Below are 13340 nucleotides of genomic sequence, written 5' to 3'. Positions count from 1 at the left end.
CGTATTGCTCTCGAGGTGGATGCGGCCGAAAAACCCCAAAAGCAGCAGCAGCAGATAATCAAAGCTGAGGTACGCGCCCAGAAAAAAACACGGAACATATTCGTATGCATTTTTGTTCTCTCCACTTCTCCTTGCAATTTCGCTGCGAAAATGCTAAATTAATTCGTCACCTTGTTTAATTTACTCTTTTGTTTTTGTTTTTCTCTCCGCAAGCTATGAATCGTCGTCGTCGTCATCACCATCTCGTCGTGGACGCGACCGCGAGAAGGGGAAACGTGCTAGGGATATCTCCACCGCGACGGCATTAGCATCAGCAGCCGTAGCAATGTGAGGAGTTGAGGAGATACCCGGCCGCTTCCGTGCGCCGTTCGATCTCCACTGGCTGGAGCGGGTTCGTCCCTCCCGGCAATCATTTTTTTTTTTGCCGTTACGATCTTGCCTTTTTTGCTTGCTTCTGGGGATTGATTGGCGTTTCCCCCTCATTTTTGGCTCTATTAAATGCTCGAAGAGAGGATTGTGCTAGGGTTCATAGCATTGTTGCCCCTCACAACCCAGCTCTACCCCTTCCTCCTCCTCCGCCGCCGCCGCCGCCGCCGCCACCAAATCGAGCGCGCCTTGCACCTCCGCCGGCGTCCTAGCGTCTCGGAAGTCCCCGGTTTCGTGTTGTGGTAGTCGATTGATTTCGGGCTTGTGTTAGAGGTTCGATTTGCTAGATCCAGATCTGGTGTGTTGTTTGATTTTCTCTTTTCGTTTTAGTTCTTGTTAGTTTTGGGTTGACATGTTTTTGTGGAGGTTTGATCTGTTGTTGTGCTTGGTGTGGCAGGCCTTTGCAGGGTTCAGCGGTTGCGGATCTGTGGTGTTCTTTGTTCAACCATGCCTCATTTCCCGAGCGGCTCAAGGGTGAAGTGCACGATGCTCGCAGTGCTGTGCGGTAAGGTAGGCAAGCAGCGGATGCCACCTGATCCAGTGCCCGAGTCCCAGCGGCCGCGGCCGTCATTCCCATTCCCGGAGTTGATCTCATCCGGGAGGTTGGACGTAAGTATCCTTTTGCTATTTATTTTTTTTAGAGCAAGTTTAATATTATCTCCATCTTATTTTATTTTATTTTATTTTATTTTAAGTGCAGTTATGAAATTTTCATGTCCAATATTTGACTGTCCGTCTTATTTTAAAAAACATAAAAAATAGTCACATATAAAGTAATATTCATGTTTTATCATCTAATAACAACAAAAATACTAATCATAAAAATTTTTTAAATAAGACGGACAATCAAACAGTAGATATAAATAGTGCAAAACTGCAGTCTTTCTGAGACGGAGGTAGTAGTAGGCTAAGGGGCAGATCGAGGATGTTGGGGCACTGGTGTCACCACTCACTTATACTTAATAGACGTGCCCAGGCGGCGACACGCCGCGCGCAGGCAAATACTCGTTTCACTTCAGTTTTATTAATTCGGCCTAAAATAATACCAAAAGTGTTTTATACACATGACGACAACCCACACATGGCTAATGAAGTTAAAATAGGATCGCAGCACAGGTTAATATCATCTATCATATAATATTACTTATAGAAACTCGTAAACATGCATGTGTGCCTTGATTAACTAAAGAAATCACTCTTGCAAGTTTCAACTATCCTATTCATGGCCAGCAAAGCAATCCATTTCGCAATATTACCCCAATAGCCAATTGATCGAGCCAAATCTTGTTAGCACAGATGGAAGGATGAATATAAATCATGTTGCAAACAGATCTTTACACTTTTACAGTTGTGTATTAAATTAAGTGGCTCACTTTGTTGTCAAAACCCCTAAAATCTAAACCTACTTTCCATTTGCTCTCTTGTGGTTCCATATTAGCCTGTGTAATATTCGCAGCGATGATTTCAGAAATAGATGGGGATTTTGGGAAGAACAGAAGGGGATAGGAAGAACAGAGGAAGAACAGAGGAGATAACAGAGAAAGTTTGGGGGAGGATTAGTTTTCTTCCTTTTCATTCATGATGTCTTCCCCACCGAGTGGTCCCTTGTCTTATAGACCTTACAGCTAAGCAACAGCATGAGCTCGCAGGCCCAACAACCCAACATAACTCATGTGAGCGCGCAGGCCCATTTCACTCTATTCCTGGAACGCTACTGTAGCTGTCCATCACGACTACTGTGGCGCGTCGCACTGAATACCATCAGCTGTGACAGTACCGCCCGCCAAAGATGCAGCTTGTCCCCAAGCTGGCGCAGAAGGGAATCGTGTCTTCAACACATCATAATCCTCCCAGGTGGCATCATCAGCAGACAGAGATGACCACTTGATAAGCACCTGAACATGAGCTGCATTCCCCTTTTTTACCAGACGCCTGTCCAGAATCAGTTCAGGCCACACATCGGCAGCATCCAGTACAACCGGTGTGGGTAGAGAAGTAAACACTGGAGTGTGATCTGGCACATGAGCTTTGAGTTGAGACACATGAAACACAGGATGGACCGCACTGCCTTCAGGTAAAGCCAGACGATAAGCTGCCGACCCAACTTTCTCCAAGATTTGAAATGGTCCAAAGAACTTGAATGCCAGTTTGGGATATGGGCGATTCACCACCGAAGACTGAGCATAAGGTTGCAAGCGAAGAAAGACATGATCACCAACAGAAAAGGAACGCTCAGATCGCCCTTTATCAGCCTTATGCTTCATACGCAATTGTGCTCGTTGTAACTGTTGCTGTAAAAAGACAGACAACTGATTGCGTTCAGAAATTAAGTCCACCACAGAATGATGAACTGAGGACAGCAGCACCGGCACTTGACTGATATGAGGTTCCACTCCAAACAAAGCTTTGTGAGGGGAACAACCCAAAGATGTATGAAAAGATGTATTATACCAGTACTCAGCCAAATGCAGCCAACTGTTCCATTTGGTGGGAGTAGCTTGAATCATGCACCTCAAATACATCTCGAGACACTGATTCACTCTTTCGGTTTGCCCGTCGGTTTGAGGATGATATGCCGTACTCATGTTCAATTGAGTGTTCCATACTTTAAACAAATCACCCCAAAAACGACTAGTGAACACTTTGTCATGATCCGACACAATTGACTGTGGTAAGCCATGGGTCTTAAACACAAATTTATCCACTGTGACCGCTACTTGTGAAGCAGTATAAGGGTGTCTCAAAGGAATGAAACTAGCAAATTTAGTGAAACGATCCACCACAACAAGTATAACAGTGTAACCATCAGATTTGGGCAAACCTTCAATAAAATCCATCGAGATGTCGATCCAAGCTTCTTTCGGTACTGGTAAAGGAACTAACAACCCAGGCAATCGACAATGCTCATGTTTAGCTTGTTGGCAGATTTGACACTGTTTAACAAAGTTGAATACTGCAGTTTTCAGACCAACCCAAGAGAACAACTTTTTGAGCCGGTGATAAGTGGCCATAGTGCCCGAGTGACCACCAATTGGAGAGGAATGAAAAGCAGTGATTAACTTAGTCTGCAAACCCAGATTAGCTCCTATCCAAATGCGACCATGATGACGAATGAGACCATCAGTCAAAGAATAACCCTGATCATTAGGAGAATGGACTGCCAATTCTACCAATAACTTCTGAGCCTGAGTATCCACAGCATACGAGTTTAACACTTCCTGCAACCAAATGGGGCTAGCCACTGACAGAGCAGATAAGTGAGACTGAGGAGGCACTCGAGACAAAGCATCAGCTACCACGTTCTCCACTCCTTTCTTATACTGGAAAGTATATTGTAACCCCATCAATTTAGTCATTGCCTTTTGCTGTAAATCAGTCCCCAGAACCTGATATTGAGATGACAAAGACTTTTGTGATCAGTGCGAATGATAAAAGGGCATCGTTACAAATAACAACGCCACTTATCCACAGCCATCATAATCACCAGGAACTCTTTTTCATATATAGAAAGCTTCTGATTAGCCACTCCCAATGTCTTGCTATAATATGCAATAGGATGATTATGCTGACTGAGGACAGCTCCCACTCCAAACGCACAAGCATCAGTTTCCAAAATAAAAGGTTGGGAGAAATCGGGCAAAGCCAGTACAGGAGTTGAACTCATAGCAAGTTTCAGCTTCTGAAAAGCCTGCTGAGCATCATCAGACCACTGGAACGCTTTCTTCTGTAGTAAGACAGTTAAAGGTTTTGCCAGGATACTATAATTTTTAACAAACTTTCTATAATACCCTGTAAGCCCCAAAAACCCTCTGAGTTCTGTCACATTGGCAGGGACTGGCCAAGCCAACATAGCTGCAGTCTTAGTAGGATCAGTACTGACTCCTTGATCTGAAATTATGTGTCCCAAATACTCCAATTGAGAACAGGCAAAAGAACACTTGGACCTTTTGGCATATAACTTGTGTTGTCTCAGCAGTTCAAAAACTTGTTTCAAGTGTGTGAGATGAGACGGTAAATCAGGACTGTACACTAGAATATCATCCATAAACACCAAAACATACTTCCTGATTAAGGGTGCAAACACTGAATTCATCACACATTGAAAAGTAGAAGGGGCATTGGTCAACCCAAACGGCATCACATGGAATTGAAATTGACCATGGTGTGTTTTAAAAGCAGTTTTATATTCATCATCCTCCACCATCCATATTTGATGATAGCCAGCTTTCAAGTCAAGTTTAGAGAAGAAACGAGTACCAGCAAGCTCATCAAGCAATTCATCAACAATAGGCATAGGAAACTTACTTTTCACAGTAATAGAGTTGAGTTTGCGATAATCCACACAAAAACGCCACGTGCCATCCTTCTTTTTAACCAATAAAACAGGAGAAGCAAAAGGGCTCATACTGGGAGTGATCAACCCAGAATCAATCATGTCCTTGACCTGACTTTCAATCTCATCTTTTTGCAAAGGAGAATACCGATAAGGTTTGCTATTCACAGGAGCTGAACCAGGGAAAAGAGTAATAGCGTGATCATAAACTCTGTGAGGTGGTAAACTGTGTGGATCTTGAAAAACATCAGCAAACTCATGCACTAACTGAGAAACAGCAGGTGGAACTGAATCAGCAGAAGGGAAGTCAGCTGTTTCCAGCAGTGCAGCTGCCCATATATCACACCCTTTTTGACACTTAAGAACCTGAGACAAAGACATAGCACTCAACTCAGTTTGGGGAGGAGAATCAGGGACTCCCTGAAGTTCAACCCAAGTACCCTGATACATAAACTTCAAAGTTTTGTTGGCCCAATTGCAAGACATATCACCCCACTGTGCCAACCAGTCCATCCCCAAAATAGCATCATGTCCACCCAAAGGAACAACTCTCATATCATAAGTGAAAGTACGCCCTTGAAACCACCAAGTAAACTGAGGAACCATAAACTGACAGTGTATACAATCACCATTAGCTACTTTAACCAGGGAGGGAGCAATGGGCTGCAACTGCAATCCCAAGAGTTGAGCAAAGTTATAGTCCAAGAAACTATGAGAACTGCCAGAGTCGACCAGTAAGAGCAACACCTTATTCTGGACCAAAGCTCGGAGTCTGATAGTGTTCACATGACTAGCACCAGACAGGGAATTGAGTGAAATATGACAATTCTCATCCTGGTCAGAGTCTTCTTCAGCAGTCACTGCATTCAAAAGATCATCCGGAATCACTTCAGTAACTTGCATAGCTTTAATCTGACCACCCAGCGCACACTGGTGCTCAGGAGAATATTTATCCCCACATTTGAAACAAAGACCATTGGCTCTTCGATAATCCCTTAACTGTCGAGCCTTCCATAGTTCTGCTCGTTCAGGCTTAATAGCAGGAGTATCAGTACCACCCTGAGGCAACTCCCCTTTGGTAGGCAATGGTTTATACATCAATCGCTTAGATTGCTTAGTACTCAATTCAAGTAGAACACTCTCTTGCATCAATGCCACAGCAGCAGCTTGCTGAACTGTGGTAGGCAACTGAACCATCACTGCTGCACGAATGTCCTCCTTAAGCCCCAACATAAAAACGATACACCAGCATCAAACCTCCCACTGATGGATCAAATACACGGATCTGATAGACAAGAGAATCAAATTGATGCTTATATTCAGCCACAGAACCTGCCTGTCTTAAAGTTTGCAGAGCCTGAATCTTCTCACGTTGCGAGGTGCTCTCAAACTCACAAACAACAGCATGTCGAAACTGAGACCAATTAGCAACTTCCTCCACGAGCTTAAACGATTGATACCACTGGGCAGCATTCCCCGACATGTGAAGAACAGCTGCTGAAACTTGAAATACAGGAGGAATCTGGTACATCTCAAAATGTCTCACACATATCAATCCAGACTCTCACATCAGCCCCATCAAAACGTGGAAAATCCATCTTCGGAAGACAACTCTTAGCGCGCAACCCCCCATCACAACCCGCACTAGATTCACCATTCCCCCAACGAGATATTGACTTAGAAAAAACCAGCGGTGGAGGAGGAGGAGGTGGTGGTGGTGGTGGTGTTGTTGTGCCCAGACTTGCCACTGATAGAGAAGACGGGGAACCCAAAATACTCACCGGTTCTGAAGCCATGGCTTGCTTGTGCAGCTGCGCCGCCTGCACTTGCTCCTTCTGCAAAGCGGCCACAGCATCCATGGCGAGATCCACCTTGGTAGCGACTTGATCAATTCGGCCGCTCTGCTTGGTTAACTTGTCGTCCAAAGCCTCCATACACAGCGTGAGGGAGTCCAGCTTCTCGAGAAGCTTAGCCTCCATGGCGTCGAGAGATTGGCGCAAGGGAGCGGAGAGTTTGATCGGCGCCGTGGTGAAAGACTCCTCCAAATCCAGCCGAACCAGAACCGGATTTACAGCAGCCGCACCCAAGGGTAGCCGCCTACCTGAGCATAGGAATTTTACCAGCCGGATCGAGAGAATATGAGCCTAAATCGACCACGAACGACCTGAATCTGATACCACTGTAATATTCGCAGCGATGATTTCAGAAATAGATGGGGATTTTGGGAAGAACAGAAGGGGATAGGAAGAACAGAGGAGAGAACAGAGAAAGTTTGGGGGAGGATTAGTTTTCTTCCTTTTCATTCATGATGTCTTCCCCACCGAGTGGTCCCTTGTCTTATAGACCTTACAGCTAAGCAACAGCATGAGCTCGCAGGCCCAACAACCCAACACAACTCATGTGAGCGCGCAGGCCCATTTCACTCTATTCCTGGCACGCTACTATAGCTGTCCATCACGACTACTGTGGCGCGTCACACTGAATACCATCAGCTGTGACAGCCTGCTGTTCCACTTCAAAGCAAGCATAGATATAGTACGTTTTCTAGCTTAGTAAGCTAGTTCCCTTCTCTGCCTAACAAGCATCTTGCAAGAACAAATCCATCTGGTTCATTGCTCTATCAGTTGATCAGATAACAGATTAGGTAAGGAGCTTTCCTTGACCTGGAATTGTACTTGGATAAGTATATGAAACCATGGCACTACCTTGAAACCGAAAAATGTGCAGTACACTCTTGAAGCCTGCTTCTTGTTGGAAACCAGTGCAAAAGACAAAACTCATAGAGTTATTTTACCATCCTTAAGAAGTACTGGGAGTGTCGAGATACTAATTTTGCACTAAAATTTTTGGTATTTCAAGATAAACCTATGTGGAGGAGATATAACCCAGTGGCGAATCTTGAATGAAAATCGAGGGTGTGCTCATATACATGTAAATTATTTTAGCAGCCAAGTAAATATGCATATGCCTGTCATTTTCTAACTCAGTTAATTAATTTATAAATAAAACAAAGAAAACATGCATTGTCTAACCAAATTATAATTCAAAATTGTTGGTGCAGCCCATGGCCAAGTCAATAGTTTAACCGTATAACCAAATTCCCAAATTATCTATGACTTTATAGTTTTTGGAACATTAAAAAAACCAAAATTAATAAACTGGAATTCTCCACGTTGACTAGTTGGCACATGAGGTAAAATCTCAGAATCTGCTCATCTATTATGTGATAGGATTAACAAGCTAACAAGCAATCTGGCCAATTAATGCTCGCAGGTTTTTAAGTTTTCGCCATTCTTATTGGCTCTCAGTACTGCGTTGCAGCTTGTAGTGGCTGATAGGTTCGGCAGCTAGAGCTGGGGATTGAGCCCCGACAAGCCCCCCAGCCCCAGCGATGGATATGCCCCTGAGATAACCAGGAAAATAATAAGTTTGAGCTCTTATGCAAAAGCTAGCTATACATATGCTCTAAGATAAATGAATTAATTATATAAATGAGAGAAAGTGAGAGAAGAAATTTAGAGGCAACCTTATAACCAATTTATTAGACATGTGAGCTCTAATGCTACTTTTAGATTGGCTTATAGCTAGTAGTTAGCTCTACTATTAAACTTGCTCTTAAGTACATATTTTGTTTCAGTTCTGAACTTGAAAAGTTGGCATGCAGGTGCACACGCTGATCAATCCTACGGTTGATCAATTTCTGGAGGCACAACGTGCTTTGCAGCCCCGCTTCATGTACTTCCAGGGTCAGCAGCTTGACAAGGAGGAAGAAATTGGTAGACTTGTCTGGGGCGATGCTGATGTATCGGATCCACAGATATTTTCTTCACTCATTTGTCCGCCTTTTCCTACCATAGTAAGCACCAAACTATGCTGGTTTTCTATGTACTACATCATATTATCATGTCTAACTTAAACCGGCAAATGATAGACAATACAAGAGCCCTAGAGGGTCTGCAGAGCTGGTGCCTAGGAAATTAGCAAGCATATTACATAAAAATTACACAATACAACACTAAAATAGCAGCATAAGAGCACCAAAGGATGGTTAGCCGCCTAATACACCATGTAATGCATAATCGCAGGTGGCTAACAGGCGCCTAGCGCCGATTTTTGGGTAGTGATGTTTGGCTGCTTGGCGCTTCAGCTCCCATAGCACCTGGACTATGCTTCTTTTAGCGCTGCAGTTTATAGTTATATCTATATGCTCCCTTACATGTTTGGTTTACTGATCCACTTTAGTTATTAGTGTTTGCTGATGAAGTTTGCCAATTTGTATAATTTGGGTGCTAGAGCGCTTGCTAAAGTAGTTATCACCACTCTTAGCATACGGTATTGATCTTTTATTTGAGTGATCAATAGTATGATTAATTCATGCATGCATGCAGCTGGGATTAGAGCCAGGCAGCGATAGCATTAATACTCTTATGGAGCTATAAATATGGGCATTTAGGTTATCTAATTGGATATCATGGTTTAATGCGATGAAAATATATGCCTTATATAGTTCTGCAGAGGTAGTAGTTCATAATTGCATGCATCTAGGCTCCCTTTGTTACTGAGGTTTATTGTGATTTAAGGGCCAATTTAGAGATTAACAGATTGGCCCTTAAAATTACATATTTTAATTTTTGTTTTTTAACCCTTGGAAGCTTGTTTATATATTCCAGGTATATTTTTCTGACTTGTAGCTACTAACAATTAAATTTCTTCTTCAGCTTCCTCTGCCCATTTTCCTGTTTAGTTTAATAAAAGTTGTTCTTTCCAATTTTTCCTTAGTCTTCTTCCTTGTAGCTACTTATCTTACCTTTTAAGCTCTAATACAGGTTTATTTGGAAGTTCCAAGTGGAGAAAAGATTGCTCAATCTCTTCAATCGAAGGTAGTCTGTTTTCTGATATTTTCAAGTAGCTGTTTCTTATTTACATTTGAGCTTGTAGATTGTTTATTGCTGCAAATCTCATTTTGCCACATAGGTGGGAATCTGCTTTGTGGATGCAATATCCAAATGTCCCCATTTATTGTTAAAAATATCATTTTCTTGTAGAGTATTATAGAGCTTAGTTTCCACAAAACAATTACTAAACTGCATTTGTTTAACTTGTTTTGACTGGCATAGTGAGGTTCTATTGATGGATTTTTTATATAATTCTGTGCTTTTAATATCTGCAGTACTGTCCATTTTCCCACATGCTGATTACTAATTTATATTTTCTGGCAATTTTACTAAGCTCCCCACCCCCTCTCCCCCCCCCCCAAAAAAAAAACAACAATTCGTGCTCTGTTATTACTTTGGAATCTTATTTCTAATTTCATATTTGTAATTTTCACACTCTTTCATTGCTAGGGGATTTCATATATAATGTATTGGAGATATTCATTATCATCGTTTGCAGCATCTCATTTTCGCCATTCCTTGATGTCAGTTGTTCCGAGGTATCTCATGTCCATCTTGCATTTGTTGAATATATTTCAAGCCATTAAGTTTTGTGTATTTATCCAATAATTGTGTATTCCTGTTTGTAGCTCATGCAGCCATGCATGGGATGCATTTCAGCTTGCATATACTTCGTTTGAACAATACTGCGTAAGAAATAATGAGGTGCAACGTCTCATGCTTGGGCCTCATCTACTTGGGGATGCTCCAAGGATATATATCACCCCTCCTGGAAACAAAATGGCTGAGGAAGAAGATACCTCCGAATATTTTCCAGACATAAAGATATACGATGAAGATGTGCACTTAAAGCTTCTTATTTGTGGAGCACATTGCACCCCTATAAGTAAAAGCGATCATGCCGAGATTTTTCTTCTAAAATATGGCAATTTTTCTTATTCCAAATCAATGATTGTACTTCCATCTCTTTTACAGGATTCATCTATATTGAACTCACTAGAGGATGGTTTGAATGCTCTTCTCAATATTGAAGTATGTGTCAATCCTTTTTCTAGTTACCATATGTTGCTGCTTTTTATTTTCTACGTCTAATTAGTGCTGAGTTCTGAATAGAGTATTACCCCAGAGACCTATTTTGTCGAAATGCTAGGTTATTGGAGTAATGAAGTATGTGATGCTAACTTACAAATCATAAATACTGCTGCATCCTAAGTAATGTGCTAGTGGCCACCAGTCAGTATTGCTACTTGTAAGCAGCTTATACGAGCTGGTGGGTCTAGGTTCCATAGTCCATGCTTGCATGGTTATGGAGTGAAGCTTGATGTAGATTGCTCATAGTCTCACTTTCTGAGTTGTAAATTTTCATTTTAGACTGTGCAGCATACCCACATCCAAGAACTTAGTAGTAGTGGTGGTGACTGGTGGGTCTGCCATCCCACCACCCCCTCTTTTGGTTGGTGGGATCTTCTAATTTGTAGATTTATTTTTCTGATGGTTGATGTGGGATTGCAAATGTATATGTTTTTTTCATGAAATATATAAAAATTTTAAAATTGGAACTTGTATATTTGTTGATTGTTGCAATACACTCATATTTTGCTAGCACCATTTTATGTACCATGAATTTAGGAACAAGATAATATGGCACATACTGCTAGTCTCTGTTCATTTTTGTCTAGTAAACCGCACGAGAAAAATGATGCAAGTAGCAAAATTGTTGGTAGGACCTTTTTAATGTTTTTATTTTCTTCTCTCCTTTTTTCAGTTTCGATGGTGCAAACTCCAGGATAGAGTCAGGTATCTTCAACTGCTGTATAATACATATTCAATATCTTGCAACCTGTTGTATCTTAAACATTGTTGCTCACGTGTGAGTTATGTTTGTGTCTGTGTCCTTGCTTCAGTAATCATATCGTAATTTTCTATGCCACAGAAATATTTAAAGCTCAAACTGATGATATATCAAATGAGCTAACTTATATTTTGCTGCTATAATTTAAAGGTTAACTGAGGTAACATTTCCCTATAGGCTAAAGACAAAACTTTATGGTAACAAACTAAATGCTTTTATTGGTATGTCTTGTAAAATGTAAACTACATTGTAATAGAATATTTAACATGTATCTTTTTGTAATCATTTTTTAAGTTGTGCTTCTTATTCTTATTTGCAGTTCTGCATCGTTGCTTGCATGATTGCTATAAAACTTTTAGCTTGTTTCTGCTCACAACATTTCTCTTTGCAGTGCTGCTCCTCCTCTTCATGTTGATTCAACTCTATTAGACGGGGTGGTTACAATATGTTGTGATATCACAACATCCAGTTCTTCACACGTGTCACTGCTTCATTCTGGCAGTCCGCAAACCTGTTTTGATGACAAGGTATGGTTTTGTATTTATGGAGCATTTTTTTAGTCTTCGGTCTGATATTTGCAGTGCCATTCGCTTTTTCTGTAGCTTTTGGAGAAGCATATTAAGAAAGAACTTATTGAGAGCCGCCGGTTAGTTCGTGTTGTCTCAGTTAGCGAGGATGATAGACCATCTTCAGCCGAGCCTTTGACTTCAATGTCCGTGGCTTCTGGAGCTTCCACTTTTGAAGTCTTGATGACCTTACCTAAGTGGGCAGCACAGGTTAATTTTCTCAGAAAAGTTTAAATGACACTGACTAGACAGCTTGGTAATATGTGTGATATACTGACAATTTATCCACTACGAAACTAAAACATATCATGTTTTATACCCTTGTTCATCACTGACTGAAGATTCGTTTGAACTGTGTAGGTTTTGAAATATCTTGCTCAAGAAACGTCTTACAAAAGCCTGGTTCCACTTGGAATTGCTTCTGTAAATGGCACTCCAGTATCTTCGTTCGATAGACAAGATGTGGATCGGCTTCTTTTCTTTTGCACAAACCAAGATGAAGATGAAGCTATTGCAAATGGTCTATATCACCATCCGCCAAGATGGTCTGCATCCCTTGCGAAGGACAGAGTGAAGGGAAATATGGTGTCAAAACCAGGTAATTCTTAATGCAAACGGAGTTGGAGTGGACTAGAAACATCTTATGAAAGGGATTAACCTATTATTTTTCACGTTCTTTTCAGCTAGGTGAAGGATACAAGGGCAATGGCAATTTGTAGTTGTGCAAAGGTGGTGTCGATGCTGAATGTTGAGAGAATGGGCAGCTCACTTGCACCGTCATAGCAAGGGCAAGGTTCTATGTTGAGCTAATCCAAACTTATAGTTTTGATGAACATGTCTTGTTTTTTTGTGTGAATCTCATTGTACGGTTGTTGGTTTATTAACAGCGGCCAAAATTTGAATCTTGAAACTTGATTTTAGATTTTTTTTTTGTTTCATTGTAGTGTATTTTCTAGCCTAGGCTTCTAAATCGCTTAACATGTTTTTTTTTTATGGTTGCTTCATTCAGTTCTCTACAGCTTGTCAACGGTAGTCCAACTGATTAGAATCGAAATGTTGAGAATCCTGTAACAGATAACTACTCTCCTGCTAGTACTACGACGGCATCATCAGATCGTAGAAAATCTGTTATGGGCAGTAGGATTATTTAAACTGAAAGTTTCCGTAAATTCTATGAGAAATTTATGCGTTCAAAACAAATACTAGATTGAATAGAAAACGATCTTACGCTGTGCTGCAACTACGATTAATGACGGCCGATTGCCCTC

At 41.4% G+C, this 13340-nt stretch overlaps 1 protein-coding gene across 1 annotated transcript; it reads left to right on the top strand.

Annotated features, from left to right (window-relative positions):
* The first annotated feature begins 248 nt into the window (after nt 1-248).
* Nucleotides 249-13084, top strand: LOC4345729 (AT-rich interactive domain-containing protein 4). The gene is made up of 12 exons (XM_026027485.2): nt 249-391; nt 824-1035; nt 8424-8615; nt 9586-9639; nt 10105-10193; nt 10284-10535; nt 10629-10686; nt 11420-11451; nt 11898-12033; nt 12109-12282; nt 12433-12670; nt 12756-13084. The coding sequence occupies exons 2-12, from the start codon at nt 874-876 to the stop codon at nt 12761-12763; spliced, it is 1395 nt and encodes a 464-aa protein (XP_025883270.1). The 5' UTR covers nt 249-391; nt 824-873; the 3' UTR covers nt 12764-13084.
* The last annotated feature ends 256 nt before the right edge of the window (nt 13085-13340 follow it).

The sequence above is a fragment of the Oryza sativa genome, chromosome 8 (assembly GCF_034140825.1).
Source record: "Oryza sativa Japonica Group chromosome 8, ASM3414082v1".
NCBI lineage: Eukaryota > Viridiplantae > Streptophyta > Magnoliopsida > Poales > Poaceae > Oryza > Oryza sativa.
This window is presented reverse-complemented; position numbering and strand designations above follow the sequence as displayed.

Coding starts and splice junctions, on each gene's coding strand:
- LOC4345729 (XM_026027485.2), top strand. CDS start 874: ATGCCTCATTTCCCGAGCGGCTCAAGGGTGAAGTGCACGATGCTCGCA. Junction 10,536..10,628: donor TGTGGAGCACATTGCACCCC/TATAAGTAAAAG, acceptor ATCTCTTTTACA/GGATTCATCTATATTGAACT. Junction 10,687..11,419: donor ATGCTCTTCTCAATATTGAA/GTATGTGTCAAT, acceptor TCCTTTTTTCAG/TTTCGATGGTGCAAACTCCA.